Source organism: Hyla sarda, chromosome 5, assembly GCF_029499605.1.
Source record: "Hyla sarda isolate aHylSar1 chromosome 5, aHylSar1.hap1, whole genome shotgun sequence".
Lineage (NCBI taxonomy): Eukaryota > Metazoa > Chordata > Amphibia > Anura > Hylidae > Hyla > Hyla sarda.
Genome location: NC_079193.1, coordinates 273,139,702 through 273,164,058, shown reverse-complemented (window position 1 = coordinate 273,164,058; position 24,357 = coordinate 273,139,702). Strand labels below are relative to the sequence as shown.

The 24,357-nt window shown below is 40.6% G+C and overlaps 1 protein-coding gene across 6 annotated transcripts in view; it reads right to left on the bottom strand.

The window, feature by feature from the left end:
• The window catches only part of TAF4B (TATA-box binding protein associated factor 4b), a 139,788-nt gene that overhangs the window by 58,692 nt on the left and 56,739 nt on the right, over positions 1 to 24,357 (bottom strand). For all 6 annotated transcript variants that reach the window (XM_056521763.1, XM_056521761.1, XM_056521762.1 and 3 more), the window contains one exon: positions 6,001 to 6,170. In XM_056521763.1, the coding sequence (XP_056377738.1) occupies positions 6,001 to 6,170 (170 nt within the window). The remainder of the gene's footprint in view (positions 1 to 6,000; positions 6,171 to 24,357) is intronic.

Here is a 24,357-nt window from a genome sequence, read left to right as displayed (position 1 = left end):
AACATTGTATGTGGCACCACTGTTATGTGTATAAACCATGAGGAGATCAAATCCACTACAATTATTTTTATCAATTTCATTACCTAGTGGGACCCTTTCTCTCCATTCTTTTGCATATTTGTGTATAATCTCTAAATTTGCCCATAAATTCTGGGGTAAACCCATTCTGATCTTTATGAATTATTTTACTAATTATTTTTTGAAGCCTATTTGCTAATAGTCTAGCATATATTTTATTATCGGTGTTTAGAAGTGAAATCAGTCTATAAAAGACTAAATTCGGTCAGATTTTAAGATAAGTATTATTTTAGCTTGGAGCATTGATCTTGGGAGAGTACTATTTTCCAATACGTCTGTCAGTACTCTAAAAAGACAGGGGAGAAGATGTTCCTTATATTTCCGGTATACTTCATATGGAAATCCATCCCGAAGAAGAGTTCCCTCTACTTGATTCGAGAGCACCATTTAGCTCACTTAAAGTTAGTGAAGCATCAAGTTCTATTCCATCCTCTTCCGATATTGCAGGGAAATATATCTGCTTTAAATATGACCGAACCTCGATCTCAGAGCAAGATACTTCAGAGGAATATATTCTCTCAAAATGCTCAGCAATACTAGAGAGGATTATCTGTGGATCATTAGTAAAATTTCCTTGTTTCGTTTTTAACGCAGTAATATCTTTCTCATTTTTGATCAAAGATATGAGACATTTGTTCATTTTACCCCCCCCCCCCCTCCAAAACCTTTGCTTCCCTGCAAAAAAAATTCCCCCCCCCCCCCCCCCCCCCCGACACCTTTCCCACTGCTCTTTATTTTTTAATCTCTGGGATGCTTTTACCGTTCATTCAAATTCCGAGATAGTTTTTTTGTGACATATCCTACTTTATGTTATTGGTAAAATTGTGTTGATAATTGCAAAAAATTTTAAATTTAGCATTTTTCTAACTTTGAAGCTCTCTGCTTGTAAGGAAAATAGACATTCCATATAAATTATATTTTGATTCACAAATACAATATGTCTACTTTATGTTTGCATCATAAAGTTGACATGTTTTTACTTTTGGAAGACACCAGAGGGCTTCAAAGTTCAGCAGCAATTTTCCAATTTTTTTTTTTTAAATTCAAAATCGGAATTTTTCATGGACCAGTTCAGGTTTGAAGTGGATTTGAAGGCCCTTCCTATTAGAAATACCCCACAAATGACCCCATTATAAAAACTGCACCCCTCAAAGTATTCAAAATGACATTCAGTAAGAGTGTTAACCCTTTTAGGTGTTTCACAGGAATAACAGCAAAATAAAGGAGAAAATTCTAAATCTTCCTTTTATACACTCGCATGTTCATGTAGACCCAGTTTTTAAATTTTTACAAGAGGTAAAAGGAGACAAATCCTCAAAACTTGTAACCCAATTTCTCTCGAGTAAGGAAATACCTCATATGTGTATGTCAAGTGTTCGACGGGTGCTGTAGAGGGCTCAGAAGGGAAGGAGCGACAACGGGATTTTGGAGAGTGAGTTTTTCTGAAATGTTATTTGGGGGCATGTCACATTTAGGAAGCCCCTATGGTGCCAGAACAGCAGAAAACCCCCCACATGGCATACCATTTTGGAAACTACACCCCTCAAGGCACATAACAAGGGGTCCAGTGAGCCTTAAAGGGGTTGTGCACTGCCCTGCCTTTTGGAGCTCCTCACGCAGCGTCCGGAAGTTCATTGCTCCGAACGCTTTGTGCGGGCTTCCGTGTTCGCGGACGCCGGGCTTGACAACACACCCGCCCCCTCTACCAAAGTCTATAGGAAGGGGGCGTGACAGCGGTTGCGCCCCCTTCCCATAGACTTTCGTTGAGGGGGCGGGCGGGCGGGCGTGACGTCACGCCCGGCGGCCGCAAAAACGGAAGACCGCACACAGCGTTCGGAGTAATGAACTTCCGGACGCTGCGTGCGGAGCACCGAAAGGCAGGGCAGCGCACAACCCCTTTAAAACCCCACAGGTGTTTTATGACTTTTCATTAAAGTCAGATGTGTAAATGAAAAAAAACATGTTTTTCACTAAAGTGCAGTTTTTTCCCCAAATGTACCATTTTTATAAAGGGTAATGGGAGAAAATGCCCCCCAAAATTTGTAACCCCATCTCTTCTGAGTATGGAAACACCCCATGTTAGGACGTAAGATGCTCTGCGAGCGAACTAAAATGCTCAGAAGAGAAGGAGTAACATTTGGCTTTTTGAAAGCAAATTTTGCTGGAATGGTTTTTGGGGGGCATGTCGCATTTAGGAAGCCCCTATGGTGCCACAACAGTAAAAAAACAACAACATGGCATACTATTTTGGAAACTACACCCCTCAAGGAACTTAAGGGGTACAGTGAGCCTTAACACTTCACAGGTATTTCACGACTTTTTGTTAAAGTTGGATGTGTAAATGAAAGAAAATTTTTTTTTCACTAAAATCCTGTTTTTTCTCCAAATTTTACATTTTTACAATGGGTAATAGGAGAAAATTACCCCCAAAATTTGTAACCCCATTTCTTCTGAGTATGGAAATACCCCATGTGTTGACGTCAAGTGCTCTGCTGGCGCACTACAATGCTCAGAAGAGGAGGAGCGCCATTGAGCTTTTGGAAAGGGAATTTGCTTGGAATGGAAGTCAGGGGCCAAGTGTGTTTACAAAGCCTCCCGTGGTGCCAGAACAGTGGACCCCCACATGTGACCCCATTTTGGAAACTACACCCCTCACAGAATTTAATAAGGGGTGCAGTGAGTATTTACACTGCACTGGCGTTTGACAGATCTTTGGAACAGTGGGCAAAGCAAATGAAAAATTACATTTTTGATTTTCACGGACCACTGTTCCAGAAAACTGTCAGACACCTGTGGGGCATAAATGCTCACTGTACCCCTTATTACATTACATGAGGGGTGTAGTTTCGAAAATGGGGTCACATGTGGGGTCCATTGTTCTTGCACTATGGGGGCTTTGTAAACACACGTGGCCTTCAATTCCGGACAAATTTTCTCTTCAAAATCCCAATGGCGCTCCTTCCCTTTTGAGCATTGTAGTGCGCCAGCAGAGCACTTTACATCCACATATGGGGTATTTATATACTCAGAAGAAGTGGGGTTACAAATTTTGGGGGGCTTTTTTCCTATTTAATGAAAATTCGTCAAACACATGTGGGGTGATAAGGCTAACTATACCCCTTGTTACATTCCCTGAGGGGTGTAGTTTCCAAAATGGGGTCACATGTGGGTATTTATTTTTTTGAGTTTCTGTCAGAACCGCTGTAAAATCAGCCACCCCTGTGCAAATCACCAATTTAGGTATCAAATGTACATCACTTCTGAGCATTGTTGTGCGCCCGCAGAGTATTTTACGCCCACAAATGGGGTATTTCCGTACTCGGGAGAAATTATTTACAAATTTTGGGGGTCTTTTTTCCTTTTTACCTCTTGTGAAAATAAAATGTATGGGGCAACACCAGCATGTTAGTGTAAATTTTTTTTTACACTAACAGGCTGGTGTGGACCCCAACTTTTCCTTTTCATAAGGGGTAAAAGGAGAAAAAGCCGTCCAAAATTTGTAGTGCAATTTCTATAGAGTACGGAAATACCCCATATGTGGCACTAAACGGTTTCCTTGAAATACGACAGGGCTCCGAAACGAGAGAGCGCCATGTGCATTTGAGGACTAAATTAGGGATTGCATAGGGGTGGACATAGGGGTATTCTACGCCAGTGATTCCCAAACAGGGTGCCTCCAGCTGTTGCTAAACTCCCAGCATGCCTGGACAGTCAATGGCTGTCCGGAAATGCTGGTAGTTGTTGTTTTACAACAGCTGGAGGCTCCGTTTTGGAAACACTGCTGTACAATATGTTTTTCATTTTTATTGGGGGGGGGGGGGAGGGGCAGTGTAAGGGGGTGTATATGTAGTGTTTTGTGTTAGTGTAGTGTAGTGTTTTTAGGGTACATTCGCACTGGCGGGTTACAGTGAGCTTACCGTTAGGAGTTTGCGCTGCGGCGAAAAATTTGCCGCAGCTCATACATGAAGCAGGAAACTTACTGTAAGCCCGCCCGTGTGAATGTACCCTGTACATTCACATGGGGGCAAACCTCCAGCTGTTTCAAAGTGCATGCAGTCCGTGCATGCTGGGAGTTGTACTTTTGCAACAGCTGGAGGCAACCTTGTTGGAAAACCTTCAGTTAGGTTCTGTTACCTAACTCAGTATTTTTCAACCAGTGTGCCTCCAGCTGTGGCAAAACTACAACTGCAACAGCTGGAGGTACGCAACTACAACTCCCAGCATGCTGAGACAGCTGTTTGGGCATGCTGGGATTTGCAGTTTTGCAACATCTGGAGGGCTACAGTTAGAGACCACTGCACAGTGATTTCCAAACTGTGGACCTCCAGATGTTGCAAAACTACAAATCCCAGCATGCCCAGACAGCAAACTGCTATGTGTGCATGCTGGGAGTTGTAGTTTTGCAAGATCTAGAGGGCCACAGTTCACTGCACAGTGATCTCTAAACTGTGACCCTCCAGCTGTTGCAAAACAACAAATCGCAGCATGTCAGCTGTCTGGGCATGCTGGGAGTTGTAGTTTTGCAACATCTGGAGGGCAACAGTGTAGAGACCACTGTATAGTGGTCTCAGACTGTTGCCCTCTAGATGTTAAGCAACTTACTGGCTTCCGTCGGATCCAGGGAGCCAGCCGCACGACATGCCCGCCCGCCAATCTCTGACACCGATCGTCGCCCTGATCGACGCCCGCAGCAGGGTAAGTGGACATCAGCGCCGGTCCCCTTCGCTTCCCCATTCTGCCCCGCCTATTGTGGGTGGACAGAATGGGGAAAACGAAAGTTAACCCCCTGCCCCCGATCTGCTATTGGACATCGCTTCTAGACGCCCAATAACAGGGATAGGAGGGGTGGCACCCCTGTCACCTCACTGCTATTCCTTTAGGGGGATCATGGGTGTCTTGGACAACCGCGATCCCCCTTATTTTCCGGGTCACCATAGACCCGTAATCGCAAGTGTGAATTCACTTGGTATTTGCGCCGATCGCCGACATAGGGGGGGGGGGTCCCCTGGGCATTTGCGCGGGGTTCCTGCTGATCGATATCAGCAGTCATTTCGGTCCGGTCCCTGCCCGGCGGGGACCGTAATTCCTACAGGTGTACAGGTACGCCCATGGTCCTTAAGTACCAGGGAGCAAAGGCGTACCTGTATGCCCTTGGTCTTTAACAGGTTAAAAAAACTGTTTAACTTTCTGGAGCCAGTTGATATATAAAAAAAAAGTTTTTTCCTGGATAACCCCTTTAAGTGCTGACTTCTGGCAAGTATGACTGCGGAGTTGATCTACTGCTATTTGTTTTTGTTCATATTAAGATTGGAGTTTTTTTTCTCTTTACGATTTTGGTAACACTTTCTAGTTCATATCAATAAAAGTTATATTTTAGACAATAGGTTTTGGTATTTATGTTAAATTTGCCTTGAAGATCCCTTTAATTTTGAGGTCCTCAGATTGCCTTAATCTATCTGATTTGTGTTAAAAAGCCAGAGACCTGCCAGCATGCTGAAATTGGGGTAGATTTACCAACACCTGTTTAGAAAAAAAAAAAGGAGTAGTGCAGTTGCATATAGAGACTAGTCAGATTTCTCTTTATTTTTTCATAGGCCTTTTTGAAAATGTAAGAAGCAATCTGATTGGTTGCTATGGGCAACTGCACCATTCTTCCCCGCAAAAGTTTTGATAAATCTCCCCCATTGGGCAAAAGTCAATATAGTCACCATACCAGCACATACACACCAACTGTGGTCATGGGATAAGTATATAAGCAATGCATTCTATCCTTTTTACTATCCAAACTGGAATTTCTGAACACTGGCACCTCAGGTATGCTAAATTATCAGAATTCTTCCTCATAAAGCTAATATGAATTCTGTATATAAATACATACACAAATGTCGTTTTTTTCAGAGAACCTTTCTTACAATTTCTTACCTATATCCAAGATGCGGGTTTGAAGAGCAGATGTAAATAAAAACGGTTCATCTTTACAAGATCGAATCACTGCACCAACCAGTTCAGAGTTTGTTGCTAATATACAGGCATTTTCTTCATTCAGATTAACACCGGCCATAGAGGTGACATCATTTATATCATCTTCTTCCCTAACATACAAAAACTTTGTAAAGATTTAATAAAATTTTCCAATAGACATGCATTGCAATAGGAAAAACACAGATCATAAAAACATACTTTTATTGGTGTATATTTAAAATATAGGCACACATAAATTAGAAAATTTAAACAAATAAGGATACAAGACAGAGTTTATATGATTAACAAACCCAGCTTATCCTAGTTAGTGGATAAATTGCTGGAGTTAGGCTATACTGGCCCCAATAGTCACATAGGACCCCATACCTGTTACTGCAGGGAGGCCTTCCTAGAGAATGCCAACCTGCAACAGGAACCTCCTATCTCTCCCTGGTTCTGGAGGAAATGGAGGCACCGGGTGCAGTACGTATAGCACGTCACCAGCAACAACTCAGCTGGATTATTCGGTGAGTATACAATTTGTAGGCACATCAAAATTGGTACAATGATTGCATACAAGTTTAGTACAGTTCAAGCCACATATTTCCAACGCGCTTCACTGCGGTGCAATTTGAAGCGGCCCAACTCTTCAGGGACAAGTGTGTAGAGGGCAGGAATATAGTTTCTCCCGTCACCTATCTCACTGAATAGTAGTACAATCGTGATGCGACATAGAGGTATAGATAAATATTCTGGTGTGCTTAGATAAAAAGGCCCAGATAAGGTTATGTAGGTAGTGGTCCAAAGCTTGTGTTCCCTCTTGTATTTAGATAGATACCATCCTTTGATTGGTACGGCGGGTGTATAGGTGCAGATGCGATAGATGTACGGATACAATTGCTTTGGCGTGGCATCTCGTACCCCTGCATACACTGACCATCTATTCCGCCAACTGCAGGTACCTGGCATCCCAATGGCCCCATAAACAATCCTAAGGACGTCATATGATATTGCCCTAATCTTTATGTGGGACCATCCTCCTGTGGGTGAATGCTCTGTGCCCTCACATACGAGGCTTACCTTTATCAGCCTAAAACAAGTGATTAGAATCAAACAAAGCAATTATATCCGTGCATCTATCGGCCTCTGCACCTATACCCCGCCGTACCAATCAAAGGACGGTATCTATCTAAATACAAGAGGGAACACAAGCTTTGGACCACTACCTACATAATCTTATCTGGGCCTTTTTATCTAAGCACACCAGAATATTTATCTATACCTCTATGTCGTATCACGATTGTACTACTATTCAGTGAGATAGGCGACGGGAGAAACTATACTCCTGCCCTCTACACACTTGTCCCTGAAGAGTTGGGCCGCTTCAAATTGCGCCGCAACGAAACACGTTGGAAAATATGTGGCTTGAACTGCACTAAACTCGTATGCAATCATTGTACCAATTTTGATGTGCCTACAAATTATATACTCACTGAATAATCCAGCTGAGGTTTCGACAAACCAGCTGAGTTGTTGCTGGTGACGTGCTATACGTACTGCACCCGGTGACTCCATTCCCTCCAGAACCAGGGAGAGATAGGAGGTTGTTGTTGCAGGTTGGCATTCTCTAGGAAGGCCTCCCTGCAGTAACAGGTAGGGGGTCATATGTGACTAGTCGGGCCAGTATAGCCTAACTCCAGCAATTTATCCACTAACTAGGTTAAGCTGGGTTTGTTAATCATATAGACACTGTCTTGTATCCTTATTTGTTTACATTTTCTAATTTATGTGTGCCTATATTTTAAAAGTACACCAATAAAAGTATGTTTTTATGATCTTAGTGTTTTTCCTATTGCTATTCAAAATTACACATAGGTCTACACGCATCATTTTCTCCCTCCTATTATATACAATAGACATGCATAAAATATTATACAATGCCCTTAACCAATTACATCCACACAAAAAAACTACATAATGAACAAACATGCGAAAATACCAGTAAAAGAAGATAATCACTGCTTTATTTTTACAGAAACTACTGTTAAAACACAACAACAATACAGTTTCAGCACTTCATGTCCTGTTCATAAGCTCTGTATGAAGGGTACCTATGATGAGTTTACAGACATTGTATCTGATTTAGGCTAGGGCTACACTAACTTTTTGTAGCGATACAGCTGCAGTCCAAAACAATACACTGAGTTGTATGCAATCTTGTCGAGTAAACCTGTCACTCAATAGTTAAAAATCAAACTTTGAATTTTAAAAAAAGCAGCTCTGGTTTAATTTACTTACATACAAGCATATCTAATAACCAAGCTTTAAAACACTGAACGCATCTACTCCTTCTACAACAACGTCTGCTGAATTGTCTATTGTATCCTATTCTTTTGAGAATATAGATATATTTAACAGAATTGTTAAATTGGCAGACTTTATGCATATAACTTACCCTTTATATTAGCCTCAAGGTGCTTTAGGTACTATAGGTGGGGATCGGGTTTCTGCGGAAATTTTTTTTGACTGGTATTTGTTTGGTAAGCAGCTGGGAGTTAAAGAATATAAAGTTCTCTAAACACAATTAGGTTTTGCTTGCAGCATTTTTTTGGGGGCTTTTTTTACTCACTTTTCACTCAAATTCAGTCTTGGAGTTTTTGTTATAGTGTACTTGTCTGTTTTGTTAAGTTTTTAAACAAAAACATTTTTCACACAAAAACAGTATAATTTACTTGTGTTAAAATACAGACTACAATATGAACACATAAAAACATTGAAAATATGCCTATATAAATAAGAAATGCCAAATAGCACAAAGAGGTCTCGTCAAGGTGTTGGGCCCTCAACAGAATTGGTAAATATGAATAGACGGTGGCACCTAAGGACCTCTTTCTGTAGATGTAGGCAGAGTTATCGCCATAAAAAGGGTAGCCCTGCTCTGGAACATGGTCCTACGGGCCTTATCACTTGCCTACGCTCTATTGTGAGCAATAGCTGTTAAGACAAAGTCTTCCCTAGCTACCTGACAAATATTGCTTACCCATCAGAAGAAATCAGATCTCAGAATACGGCAATGCAACCTGTACCCCAACAGAATGCAGCTAAGAATAATATTGACTGTACCATTACTTTTGTATTCACCTTCATTACATAGGAGGTACAAATAAAATTCTCTCCAAATGCACACACAACAAAGAGTCTTAATTTTAGCACGAATTTTGACCATAGGGTGAAACATGTTTCACACTAACAGTAAATATAGGGTTATAAATATACAAGTTTACTTCCAAAAAAAGGATGGACATAAATGGGAGTAGCTAAGCATAACATTATAGGTAAATCAAGATGCTCTTACACTGCATATAGTAAGTACTGTAACAGTTCATAAGAAAACAACAGTTTAAAAGAGTTATCTAGAGATAGAAAGTTATTATCTATCCAGAATATAGGTGATAATTAATGGAGATTCGACAGAAGGAATACGCTCTAGTCACGAAAACTGTGGTCCTTTATACCACACTAGAGTGGCAGCACACATGCTCAGCCCTTTTTACACTCTAAAGGATTACCAAAGATTGTCAAGTACTGTACACAGGTATCTTCAGAGATAGAGAGTGTGTGTGTTGTGAGGTTTGAACACGCACACTGCCGTTCCATTCAGTTGGGGGACAACAGACTCCATTCTTGTGATTAGTGTGTGTGTGTGTGTGGGGGGGGGGGGGGTCCAAGCTGTTGGTTACAGTTAATTTTAAGTGTGAATATTGAGACATAAATACCATGGTGCTTGTAGTATATAAGCATTGTGCACTTGATTTCACCAAAACCAGCTGACCATGAATGAGCATTCGGGTAACCTTGTGCAGTCAATCCAAATGGGCATAGCCGTAGTGTAAAGGGACAGAGTAGTAGTTTAACAGGAGGAGGAGCTACAGCAGACTGCCCTAAACTGCACTCAATAATCATAACTGTACTTGAGTTTTTTTGAGTTTATTGCTGCCCTACATTGAGATTAGATCGGGTCCTTTACTCAGGAATTCCTTTTGAGTGGGGAGACTGCCAATCCACAGTAGATGACGCAATCATGTATAAATAAAATATTGTTCTCATAATGCTGCATTTCACCTGGAAAAATGGGTGTCTGCCCACAGCGTATTGACTGATAAGTGATCATGGCGGTTTCAACTACTCATCCTGCAGAGATCCGCTGATCACCAGCAGAACTTTAGAAAGCAATCACCAAAGGCCAAGATTTGTAGGGCAATATCCCTTTAGCTCATTTACATAAAAAATGTAAAAAAAAAAAAAAGGGTTTAGATGGAATACATAATTGCCCTTCCCATAACTGATAAATGTCTGCAGCTTGACACTGGAAAATATAGCAAATTTCTTAAAATTACTGGCTTGAAAGTATCAGAGGTGCCTACAAGGAATATGTAAGAGTGCTAACTGGGATAGATACAGATAATAGTTTTAACTAGATAGTAAGAAAAGTTGTTACTAAAGTTAAAGCTAATTTAGACATCCATTTAAGCATTGGTAGGTAATACCTTGACATTGGTATAGTTGTTGTAAGTAGTGCTTTTTGGAGCTCATGCACACGGGCCATAAGCATGCCATGAGTCTCCTTATGGGTCTTTTCTATGCATTACAGAGGTAATGTTTTTAGAGGAATCCAGCTCTATGGAAACCCATATGTCTCAGTATAGAAACATAATTCACACAAACTATGTGAAGCCTGATCTGCATTCATACTTCCACCTCTCCCTATTTGTAGCTAAAATATAACTAAAAAGGTTAACAGAAAATGTAGGAGACAAATAGAGAGGAGTGGGACATATTTGTGCTTGAAATTTCTAAATGTAAATACATACATCATTCTACCTGTTGGGCACCAAATCAATGTATCGAGTACCATTAACCACTAAAGGCCAATTTTCATGCCTGCATTTTCCTTTTTTCCTACTTGTCTTCTAAAAGCCATAACTCTTATTTTTCCATCTAAAGACCCATATGGGGATTGCTTTTGTAGTCCCTAATATATTTTGTAATGACACCCTCCATTTTACCATAAAATGTACTGTGAGACATTAAAAAATATATATATTTGTTGGTTGAAATTCAAAAAGTAGTCTCTCATCCCATGATTACAATGATACCCAATTTATCCAGTAGCTTTGTTGTTGTATATATTTGCATTTCCATATTATGTTCTATTTTTTTCTGAAAATAATGTGACCAAAAAATAAAAAAACAGCAATTTTGGCACTGGCCATTTGTTTTTCATATACAGTGTTAACAAAGGGATCAATAATGTTGTATTTTAATGGTTTGGTTAGATTTTTTTTTTATTTGATAAATGGGAACGAGCATGATTTAAGTTGTTGCATATGTTTATTCTCAATATTAAAATGTATAAATTTATCCACAAGATGACTCCCAAGAGAATGGAATTGGAGCTTCCATTTATTTGCTATGGGACTTCCAAAGATAGAGTGCTGTTATTTTGCCATAACTACTAGAGTTTATCACTCAGGCTTCAGATTTACTAACTTTTACAGTGGAAAGAAAGGTATTTCAACTTGCAACACTTATACCCTATATCTAACGGGCAGGAGATCGGTTGAGATGCCGCCGGCCAGGGCTGTCTCCCGATTCTACGACATCTGCACAACCACACAAGCAACCTTGGAAGTGGAGTTCTAACGTATAAAGACAACGGAAGATATTTTTCAGGTACAGCTATAGATATTTAACTCTATACGGCACAAGAACTTTGCAAAGCATTGCGCTGTATAATAGACTATTGGGAGTATGAACGACACAACTTGCAACTACTTAGAGCATAGCATTTTTTGCAATTACTCTTGTTCCGTCAATGTGTTTATAACCTTATTCCTACAAACAGTATTTTACGAGCTAAACTTTTTCTTTACTGCAGTACAAATTGGACCACCCTGTGAACATATTCTATGCCATTACGGAGAATCTTATACCTTGAGCAGACATAGCGCACCTAGAATCAAAATAGATGAGAGTCTGCAGAACATTTCTCCCAGTGTAGCGATATTGGCTTTATTTATTTTGTTGTATTTTATACCTCAATAGCTGTTGCTTTGACTTTGTAGATATCTAACAATCTATACCCAGCGGATATTGGACACCCCTCGCAATGTCTCGCCCGCCCCCTCTACCAAAGTCTTTCCATAGACTTTCGTTGAGGGGGTGGGCGAGTCACGAGGAGGCGAGACGTCGTGAGGGGCCGGCGTGACGTCACGCCCGGCGGCCGCGAACACGGAAGCCCGCACACAGCGTTTGGAGTAATGAACTTCCGGACGCTGTGAGCGGAGCTCCTAAAGTCAGGGCAGCGCACAACCCCTTTAAATAGCTCCTCATGTTCATATTTTTATAGACACATCTGGAGGATCCCAGTTGAATAGCATTGCAGGAGGTACACGAAAGTAAGCACTATGGGGGAGAGTTATCAAAACTAGTGCAAATGAAAAGTTGCCCAGTTGACAATAGCAACCAATCAAATCGCTTCTTTCATTTTGAAGAGACCTTGTTAAAAATGAAAGACGCAATCTGATTGGTTGGTATGGGCATTTTTTTCCTCTGAACAGGTTTTGATAAATCTCCCCCTATATATAGACTTTTCTCAATTTTTTACCCTGTGGTTCAAGGATATTGAGGTTTTTTCGATGAATATTTGTGCACAAAATGTTGCGCAAAGCATCCCCTTTTTTTTGCGCGCAGTTTGATAGAATTCTTCATAACGATGTCTACATCCATGTTTACCGTAGAGCACTTTATCCTATAGATATCCTATATGGATTAACTGCGTCATTTGATTTTACTGCACCAAAAATTTGCAAAAGTCCTTTTCTAGCGCAAATATACACCACCTCGGAGGACACGTACCTTAGTGTCAGAAAGCATAAGAGAATTGTAAACGTGTATTCCTCTTTAACATGTAACATAGAAGAGATGAGGTGATCTCTAAGGGTACACACAATTTACCAAGACACGTGCGCATGCTTAGTAAACTGAGAGTAGCAACATGGGGGATAGACGAAGCAATAAGGGGTATATATAGCTCTACCTTTACCAGATTTTGATAAACTCCCCTCTTATACCTTATCCACAGGATAGGGGATAAGTGTCTGATCTTGTGGGATCAAACTGTCCAGGTCCCACCTCGGTACGCGCATGCATACCTCTGCTGTTTTCATTGTCTATGGTATTGCTGGAGAAAGCCAAGTACTGCACTTTGCTCTCTTCATCAGCAGTGAATGGGGTGGCAGCAAACATGCCTGACTTACTGCTCCATTCTGTGGGGAAACTGCTCCCCCATTCTCGAGATCACAGTGGTCACTGTATATCCTTATAGGGGTAATGAAGTCCCTAAAAATGTATTCCCTATCCACAGGAGTCACGACAACAAAAAATCCCCAGGGATTCCAGGGCAAATTATATAGAACAACAACCTTTTTAGGGGTCGCCCCCCCCCCCCAAGGGGTTAGCCCTAAACTAGAAACCCCCCTTAAAACTGAATTTTATTAAGTCGCTTAAAATATATGAGCTCCGGTAATGGATTAGCCTCTGTACCTTGATAAAGTTTGTCTATCCAACGAAACGTCGGGAAGCAGAGGGCTATTCATGTTTTAACTAGCAGCTATCAGTGTCCATCTGTCACTGCAGCGGCATCCGCACAATAGTGCTGTTAAAGCACAGCATCACTATTAAAGAGTTACTGGATGCACACATATTATATAGGCAACTACTAGCTGTATTTTTAACCACTATACCGGAGCTCATATATTTTAAGCGACTTAATACAATTCAGTTTTAAGGGGGGTTTCTAGTTTAGGGCTAACCCCTTGGGGGGGCGACCCCTAAAAAGGTTGTTATATATCCACAGGAGTGTCTGAATGGGGTGGGTCTGACCTTTGTGACATTCGCAATTTCCATAACTGGGTCCCAAATATCCCCGCTGAATGAAGTGGATGACGTGCGCTCAATTTAATGTCTATAGGAGAGCCAGAGAGATAGCCAGAGATATGCCTTCTCTGTAAGTCTAAGTAACTAAAGGCCCATTTACAAAGAGTGATTATTGGTGCGGCTGTTCACTCCCAATATTTGGACTGTCTAAAGAAGCCCTTTTAATGAGCACTGACTGACCTGTACATAATTGACAGTGCTCATAACGAGAAGCCGTGTAAAAAGTCCCATACTCACTCAGTAAGTAGGAGTTAAATTACAATTTTTATTGATATAATGCATTAGAATGCAAAATAAAGCAACTGCAAATAATGCTACCTTTTTGTGTCTACATGCAGACTTTTATGACTCGGTGGTAAGGGAAGGTCCATACCAATATTAAGTTTTTGGTTTATACATCAGCTGTCGACGTATATATGTGAACGGAGAGCCACAGCCCCTATTTACTTCAATGGCAGGAATGCAGTCAGTTAGTGACAACGTTTATGTGATTTCCCGCACATGCATATATTTTTACTAAAAATTTAAAAAAAAGTGTGCATACGGGAACGGACCAAAACGTAGTCACTAGCTGCCTAGTGGTCCTATGCTCTACGTGTACATATACTTCGGCAGCTGATTTCGACAAGCTGCCAATGTAAACATGCAACGGAGGGCCAAATTGTGAACAAACCCTAAGAAGACTACTAACAAACCTCTGTAGTCAAATGTTTCAGTATTCCTTTAACTATCTGTCTCATACTATTTAGAAGATCTACAAAAAGTAGGGGAAATTTATCAAAACCTGTGCAGAGGAAAAGTTGACCAGTTGTCCATAGCAACCAGATTGCTTTCATTTTTAACCCCTTTGTATGTTAGCGTTTAAGTTATTTCCTCCTCTCTTTTTAAAAGGCATACATTTTTCCATCTACAAAATCATACGAAAGCTTCTCTTTTGTGACCAATTGTACTTTGTAATAAAACTTTAACTTTACCATAAAATGTACAAACAAAACCAAAAAATTATTATTTGTGGGGGAGAAATTAAAATGAAAGCTGCATTTTTGTGCATTTTTTGCGACATCTGCATTTTTAATTTTTTTTTGCTTTTACACAGTGCCCTTTATGGTAAAAAGTACACGTTCCCTTTATTATTTAGGTCAATACAATTGAAATGACACCCAATTTATATAGGTTTATATTACTGTATATTATATTACTCAAACCTTTTTTTTAGAAATCCACAGCACAACGGGCTATATGCTGCATATTCTCCTATGAGCAGACAGGGCCACCCAGTGGCAGCCATGTGTGCGCAGTGAGGTTTGTCCCGCCCTGTGTGTCTGCTCATTGGAGAATATGCAGTGTACTTCTCGCTGTGCAGTGGATTTTGCGTAGCGTGAAATACACTGCGTATAGGCATGGCCTTAATGGGACTTTTTATTCATTTATTTTTGGTACATAATGTGACCAAACATCAGCGTTTTTGGCATCTGGTATTTTTTTTTTTTACACATTTACTTAATTGACTGCGCGAGATCATTACTATTATATTTTTATAGTTAGGACAATTACGCACATAGCAATACCAAGTATGTTTATCATTTTTATTTACTTGTTTCGGCACTCTACTAATACAGCTTGGCTCTCCCAGGCTACATCAGTGCATCATCAATCTGGTGGTGGGTAAGGGGACTGTGTCATTTTAGGTCATCAGACTGCCTTAAATGACATCAAGGGGGTCCGACGACCTCTACTGAGCTACCGACATCTTTTGATTTCACTAAGACACAGTGATCAGCATTGATCATGGCATCTAAAGGGTTAGGAGTTATGACGACAGGGGTGGGATTGGTGCTGCCCGTCATTAAATGAGCACTGTCAGATACAAAAACTTTTGATATGTTGTAAAGCATGTATAACCAATAGGTTTTGCAATTGCTTTCATTAGAAAAGTTTCAGTATTTTAGACTAAAAAAGCCAGTCAAACAACTGCCCCCCCCCTCCAACTGTTTGGACACATGCTAGTCATGCTGTGCCCATGCATCATCACCTATGTCATGGACACACTTCCTTGATTGACAGCTGTGGGTGCAGGGCTCGCACCTGGAGGAAAAATCCTCCCACTGTCATCTTGTGTCCCGCTACTGTCAGTGAGGACAAGCTGGGAGCTGTAGTTTTGCTAATGCAAGGGGAGATGTGAGCAGACAGCATACTGAGGGTGGGGGCGGAGACCTGCATAGTGAGGCCACGCCCCCCCTTTGAGAGGAATTCAGACTATTGAGCTAAATTAAAAGAGTAATAAAAAAAATGAAAATAAAGGTGCTAGACACAAAAATTAGATGTACATGGTCAGGATTAGGTACTGAGTGATATAAAAAAAAAAAATTTTGTTGGATCTGACGGGTACGCTTTAACAGTGAGGTCCCAGCTACTGTTACTAGCCATCCCTCATTTCCTATAAAGCAAGCACAGCCCTGGTGCTTTAAGTCCCAGACGGAAAGGGTGTACATTTACTCCCTGCGTCATCTAGGATTTAAAAAGGCCTCTGAAAAATAAGCAATATGATTGGTAGCTATGGGCAGCTGTGACACTTTTCCTCTGCACAGGTTTTGATAAATCTCCCCCATAGGTCTAAATTACATGTTACGAAGGTAAGCTTTTCTATCCTAAAAGGTGTATCCCAGAATGGGGCCTTATGCTTAAAGCTACGTTTAAAGGTGTACTCTGCCCCTAGACATTTTATCCCATATCCAAAGGACAATGTTAAGTTTTCATTGTAATGAAGACCAAACTGATGCAGAAACAGCTGTGTAAATGTTTCTTTATACTGTAAGCCCTGTTCTGGAAGCATGTAACATGGGACTGTTTCCTTATGGGGGATCATCTATTCCAGAATAGCGCATAAGATATTTTTTGACATTGGAATCCAATATAAATGGTAATGTACACCCAATATTTGCGGAGCTGTTGTAGGTGGATTTCTTCAACACACTGTAATATATAAATTCATGGCATTACAATTCATGAATAGCTCCAAAGTGTATTCCCAATTTCCTCCAAGATATATATATATATATATATATACACACACACTTTTTTTTTTGGTTGCAGGTCACCACCACTGACCTCAATGTAAGTCGTATGCGAAGACAACTTTCTTGCGGCTTTGCTATTATGTTAACAGCCAAGCTGCAACTGAAATAAAGCCATTTAACTGCAAGTCATACAAAATATTTTGGTTGCGCAACTTGGATGAGTCTTGCTGTCACACAAACAAAGTTGCCGTGTAGCCCTACAGAACAATAAGCTGGCGCTTCTGGTGATACTTAAAGGCCTATCAAGATTACATAGGTATGTTTACCTTTGTGGGCTATACCAGACTGCAGCACTTTGGAAACTTTCCTATTCCTGAAAGCTTATGCTTCACTACGTTATTGGTTGACTTCCCATATAGTGAAGACACACCACAAAAGGTCTTGAAGCCAATTCCACATACTAGAAGGAACATCACTGGAAAGTTGAGTATGGGGTGGGTGCAGCTCACTTTTTCTATATATAGCAGAGGTTACTGAGGTGGGCTCCCACAGCCCGGGAGTGTGCAGACAGAGTAAAGAGGCAATAGGTATCTCAGTCCTATAGGCTTTACATACACTATATATATATATATATATATATATATATATATATATATATAGGCAATGATAAGAGAAAAAAAAATACAGTCATGGCTGTAAATGTTGGCACCCCTGAAATTTTTCTAGAAAATTAGGTATTTCTCACAGAAAAGGATTGCAGTAACACATTTTTTGCTATACACGTTTATTCCCTTTGTGTGTAAACAAAAAGAAATTGTACATAATGTCACACCCAACTCCAAAAATGGTCTGGACAGAATTATTGGCACCCATAACTTAATATTTGGTTGCACACCCTTTGGAAAAAAAATAACTGAAATCAGTCGCTACCTATAACCATCAATAAGCTTCTTACACCTCTCAGTCGGAATGTTGGACCACTCTACCTTTGCAAACTGCTCCAGGTCTCTCTTATTGGAAGGGCACCTTTTCCCAACAGCAATTTTAAGATCTCTCCACAGGTGTTCAATGGGATTGAGATCTGGACTCATTGCTGGCCACTTCAGAACTCTCCAGCGCTTTGTTGCCATCCATTTCTGGGTGCTTTTTGGCGTATGTTTGGGGTCATTGTCCTGCTGGAAAACCCAAGATCTCGGATGCCAACCCAGCTTTCTGACAATGGGCTGTACAGTGCAACCCAAACCTCAGATTTCATGATGTTGCACACATTCAAGGCACCCAGTGCCAGAGGCAGCAAAGCAACATCAAAAGAATCTCCACCATATTTCACTGTAGGTACTGTGTTATTCTCTTTGTAGGCCTCATTCAGTTTTCAGTAAACAGTAGAATCATGTGCTTCACCAAAAAGCTCTATCTTGGTCACATTTGTCCACAAGACATTTTCCCAGAAGGATTTTGGATTACTCAAGTTAATTTTGGCAAAATGTAGTCTGGCTTTTTTTTTTATGTCTCTGTGTCAGCAGTGGGGTCCTCCTGGGTCTCCTGCCATAGCGTTTCATTTCATTTAAATGTCGACGGATGGTTCGCACTGACACTGCTGCTTCCTGAGCCTGCAGGACAGCTTGAATATCTTTGGACCTTGTTTGGGGCTGCTTATCCACCATCTGGACTATCCTGCGTTGTCACCTTTCATCAATTTTTCTTTTCCGTCCACACCCACGGAGATTAGCTACAGTGCCATGGGTTGCAAACTTCTTGATAATGTTGCGCACTGTGGACAAAGGCAAATCTAGATCTCTGGAGATGGACTTGTAACCTTGGGATTGTTGATATTTTTCCACAATTTTGGTTCTCGAGTCCTCAGACAGTTCTCTTCTCTTTCTGTTGTCCATGGTTAGTGTGGCACACACAGACACACAATGCAAAGACTAAGTGAACTTCTCTTCTTTTTATCTGCTTTCAAGTGTGATTTTTATATTGCCACACCTGTTACTTGCCCCAGGTGAAACAATCTTATTTATCCACAATTTTGAACGGGTGCCAATAATTTTGTCCAGCTCGTTTTTGGAGTATGGTGCAACATTATGTTCAATTTGCTTTTTTTCCCTCCCTTTTTTTTTGGTTTAGTTCCAATACACACAAAGGGAATAAACATGTGTACAGCAAAAAGTGTTTCTGCCATCCTTTTCTGTGAGAAATAATTCATTCTCTCGAAAAATTATGGCCATGACTGTATATACATCCTGTTATTCATAAAAAAAAAAAATTCTCTCATCACTAGAAAGTTGACTATACTGAACGGCAACCCAAAATACTGCATTTTTTAAAATTTTTATAAGGCTTAGCAAATAATATAGCATAAAAGTTTATTCCTCTATAACTCACATTATTTGCATTGTTTCCCCATTTAAAGTCTTATCCAAGAAGAACCCCACGTGGAAATCTTCCTATCCCAAAACTGAAAAATATATGCGGAAGCTTTCCTACACTGTGAGTTAAGTCCATGAATAAAAGTCCTACTGCCCTAAAAGCCATTTCATAGACTATTTTTGGAGACTCATCCAGGTTGTGAATGACAATGTAAGGTTTTATTTTAGTAGACTTAAACAATTGTACCATTTCTGGCAACTCATTTGTATTGAAGCTGTACACACAAGTACATGCTATTTATTCCATAGCAGAATACACCTTAACACCTAAGCTTTGCATATTTCATGAGAAAAACACTGACACAAACATACCAGTTTTTTCAGCTGCCTTTACAAGGCAAAAAAACCTGTAATCATACTTTATTGCACATTTGTGTCATAAAACATCTACGAGTAAAGAATGAAAGAGCATATTCCCCAAACGTGGAGCCTGAATTTAAATGAGTCTAATAAGATGTAGGTATTATTGTCTTATTTTAATGTTCCAATGCTTCAAACCCCTCAGGAACCTCTGTTAAATTAGGTACTACACCTAATTGAAGCCACCCTGATGGGGATATAAAAATGAATGAGCTGTCCAGTCATGTGTTGGAGAATAAAATGAGCCTCTGGCACCCCCTAGTGTTCAACTGTATCAAGGACCAATCATTACATTAAACAGTAACAAAGAATAGACAGTGCCTTGTTTTTTTTTTTTTAAATATTAAAAACAAAAGATATACAAGAAGAAATACATAATTTTCGGTTTGAATTGTACAAATTCACGTATTTATGTTCTCAATTTCTGTTGATGGTTCCAAACAAGCACTCAATAAGCGGCTATGGCAAGTGCCTTTTAAAAGCTCTAAATAAACATTGCCATTTATCGGCTATTTTGTAACAAGCTAGATAAATCTTATTCAGAATTCTGTGCAGGAACAATTCTTATCCATGATTAATTTCTATGAGTAACTGTTATTCTACTGCCAAGGATATCTCCAGCATGAAAAATAAAAATTATAGTTTACCAAATAGAAAAAAAAATCATTGTGTGTACAAAACAAATACAAAGAAACAAAAGATATTTATATCAATATGATCCCATTTTAAGTCACATTTGGCTATAGAGCGCTATCAAGGCTGGCAGAGCAGATAGATGCCACAGGGGATTCCCTTGATGACTTGTGGTTCGGGCAGCAGTAAAGGGATGATAGGTTCATTGTAATTAAAATTACTGCAAAGGAAAAGTTGCACGCAACAAACAACAAATTCCAGCTAAATGAAAACAATGAGCTAGAAGGTTAATGTTGACAACATCACTCCTCTACACAGGAGACAGGAGGGCCCATGTGTACACTCAACCTATGGAAAGGGGGTAATGTGGCTTTTGAAGTAGTGCTGGGCGGTATATCGGTTCATACAGAATACTGGTGTGTTTTTTTCTGTACCGGTTCATACCGAATACCGGTGTTTTTTTCTGTACAATATGAAGAATTTTTCCCTATACTGCAATACCGGTCAGGCCCCTCCCCCCTCAAATTAATTAACTGAATGGGCCGCGGCTTTTTGTGCTTGCAGGGGGAGGTGACCGCTTTCGTTCTCCAAACAGAAGTCCTGCGCCCGCGGTTCACAACTCCTGTGGGTAACATGATTAGTCCCCCGACGTTGGGACAGCGCTGCAGGGGGAGGAAAAGCAGAGCAGTGCCCCCGGGTCATATGATTAGTTCCCCAGCCCACTGCGGCTGATAATTCATTTGAGGAGGGGGGGGGGAGGTTAGGGGGAAAAGAGAGGGAAAAAAAATAGTCAAATACCGTGGAACCGCCATGAGTTTGAAAAATACCGTAATACACATTTTTGGTCATGCCACCCAGCACTATTTTGAAGTAGCACATAAGGTACAACATATAGTAGAAAAGGGAATCTATGTATAGCAGGGGAAATCCTTAGCACAATTGCTAGACCTCTAGAAAGAATAGCAGGTATAATGGGATGGGTGACCAGTGGCGGAGAAAAGCAGGCAGAGGACTAACTGCTGTCCTGGTATTCTCTGGGGACATACAAGCAGCATGATCGCTCACGATGAAGACTTCCCCTATTAATGCACATCTGCTGAAGTCAATTGGAAGATTTAATGAGAACCTCAGAAGAGGCCAGAGACAGCTGCCCATTGAAAAGTTACTGAAGGCATTTTCAGCTAACCAAAGCTCCAAAAAAGGAGACCATGGAGCTGAATACACATGGAGATTATGTACAGTTCCAATGCCATCAAATACCATTGTGCTGTAAATGCTACTCCAGCCACTAAGGGGACCTAATGTACAGCTCCAACAGCCACATGAGACTGGGAAGCAGTACATGCTCACTGAGCAGCAGAGGGAGGGTGCTTGTGACTGGAAGCGGAAAGCACCAATAAGCATGAGCGCCAACAGCAGGCAGTGGAGTAAAGCTGTGCTGGGCTAAGACCACATCACTTTTTTCTTTAATTATTGTTTATTTATACAGTGCTCTTGGTTCCAGGGAACTTTACATTTTATAAAGGGTTAAAATATATAATACAAACACAGGTACAGTGAACATGACACACCGTAAATGACAGACTGGTATTAAGGGCCCTGCCCGCGAGGGCTTACAATCTACATCCCCAATAGAAACTGCCTAGTAGGGCCCTTTATGGCAAAAGTTATTCATAGAATGCTACTGTGAGGTGAATGCAACAAATAGTGAAGGATTCTAGAGGTGGCTGAAGGGAGTAATGTGGACTGTGGACACTACTACTTGCTTTCCACCTCTCATACCTCCCATGGATAAGTAACCCCTATAGAGAGAATTGTCCAGGGAGGGAAAAAAAAAGGAGTCAAACCCTAGGGGGAGGGATAACTACTCTCATAGAATTTTGTCTCATCTGATAATACTCCTCTTTCTTCAGGCGTACGGCGGGCCGTTAGAGAAAGGAAAGCATAGCAGCACACCGCCTGGTTTCCTATTCCTAGCAACCTAATTGGGATTGAGTTTAGTGTAGCAGCCCATTCTACAATTTTTACGTCCCCATAGGGGACTATTTATATAACATGTAGCTCAGTGTGATCAGCTTTCTGCTAATAGAGTCTGCCTTGGCAGACTAACAGCAGATCGCACCACTCCGCACGGAGCAAGTGAGGGAGCAGCGAGCCCCCGCAATCTCCTGCCAGCACAGCTGTTTCTCCTCAGTCTCTCCCATAGACTTGAATGGTGTGATGACCACAGTCGCTCTGAAGCCTAGCACAGCCGGCGTTCTGAACATAAATGTTCGGTTGCTGGGACGGAGATCCTTTGGATAGGGGATAAGATGTAATTTTGCTGAGGGGCACAGTGATTTCTAGTTATGCCCTTTCCAACACAATATTTTTCTCAAGAAAGGCTCAGGTTGTTCTGTTTAACATTTTTATTAACCTCTTAATCTCCATGTTCTCTCATGATGATAAAGATCACAGTTGCCAAGTATCATGTAAATCCATTTTATTCACTCATGTCAGAGTGCTGATGCTCAGAGCCGAAATCTGCAATAGTGTGCACCAGATTATTGGAGCAATGTTAGTTGTAGTCGTAGTGCAAATAATTGCTCATATTATCTGAAACCAGATTTTAAATCGGCAGCCTCTGTCAGCAGATCACTAAGTAATGCTATACTATTGTGCTAGTGTTTGACAATTTTGGACCTTGTGCCCCCCACCCCACTCTTGCTTATTTAGATACAATACTGCAGTGATATTGTCTGAATACATGTCCACATCCTTCCCTGATATTTGTGTAATTATTTTCAGGACCAATTGAGGACCACAATTAGACACCCAACCCTAACGGCTATCATCATTGTGATGTTGAATTACCGACCTGGGAGATCATGGGACACGTCTGGAGAGATTTTGACGGTGAACCACCAGACAAGAGAAAGCCTGACATGGCTTTCCAGAAAGTAGTTCTGTGGGAAATAATTTTTTTTTACTGAGGGTAAGGAAGAGATCTGGGGGGGTGGAGTCCTAGAAAAAGGCACTGTCTTGTGGGGACAATATTTGACTAAGTTTACACAGCAGGTGAAATAAGTATTGAACACATCACCATTGCTACTGACATGAAATTTGCACCAGATGTTGGTAACAACCCAAGTAATATATACAAACAAAGAAAACAAACCAAATTAGCTAAGAAATTAAGTTATCTGTAATAATGTGAAATGACAAGAGTATTGAAGATGCTTACTGATTCAATAGTTTATACAAAAGGCTTTGCTGGTAATGAGAGCTTCAAGACTCCTCCTGTATGGAGAAACTAGTCACATGTATTGCTCTGGTGTGATTTTGGCCCATTCTTCCACACAAAATCTTTTAAATCTTGAAGGTTCCATGGGCATCTTCTAGGAATTATGATCTTCAGTTCTTTCCATAGATTTTCAGTGGGATTTAAATCAGGTGATTGGCCATTCTAGTAGCTTTATTTTCTTTCTTTGAAACCATTTGAGAGTTTGGCTGTGTGTTTGGGAGCATTGTCTTGCTGAAATCTCCACCCTCATTTCATCTTCTTATGGTAGATGGCAACAGATTTTTGTAAAGAATGTCTCGGTAAATTTGCCCATTCATCCTACTTCAATTATTTGATATTTGCCAGTACCAATTGCTGAAAAGCAGCCCCACACCATGATGTTCCAACCAAACTTCACTGTTGGCATGGTGTTTTTAGAGTTATGTGCAGTGCCATTTCTCCTTCACACATAATGGCCCAGATTTATCAAACTATGTGAGCGTAAAAGTGGAGCGATTTTCCGATAGCGACCAATCAGAGCTCAGCTTTCACTTTACCAGAGGTCGTTAGCTGAGCTGTGATTCACTGCTGTGGGGAAATCTATAAAAAAACGTAGAAC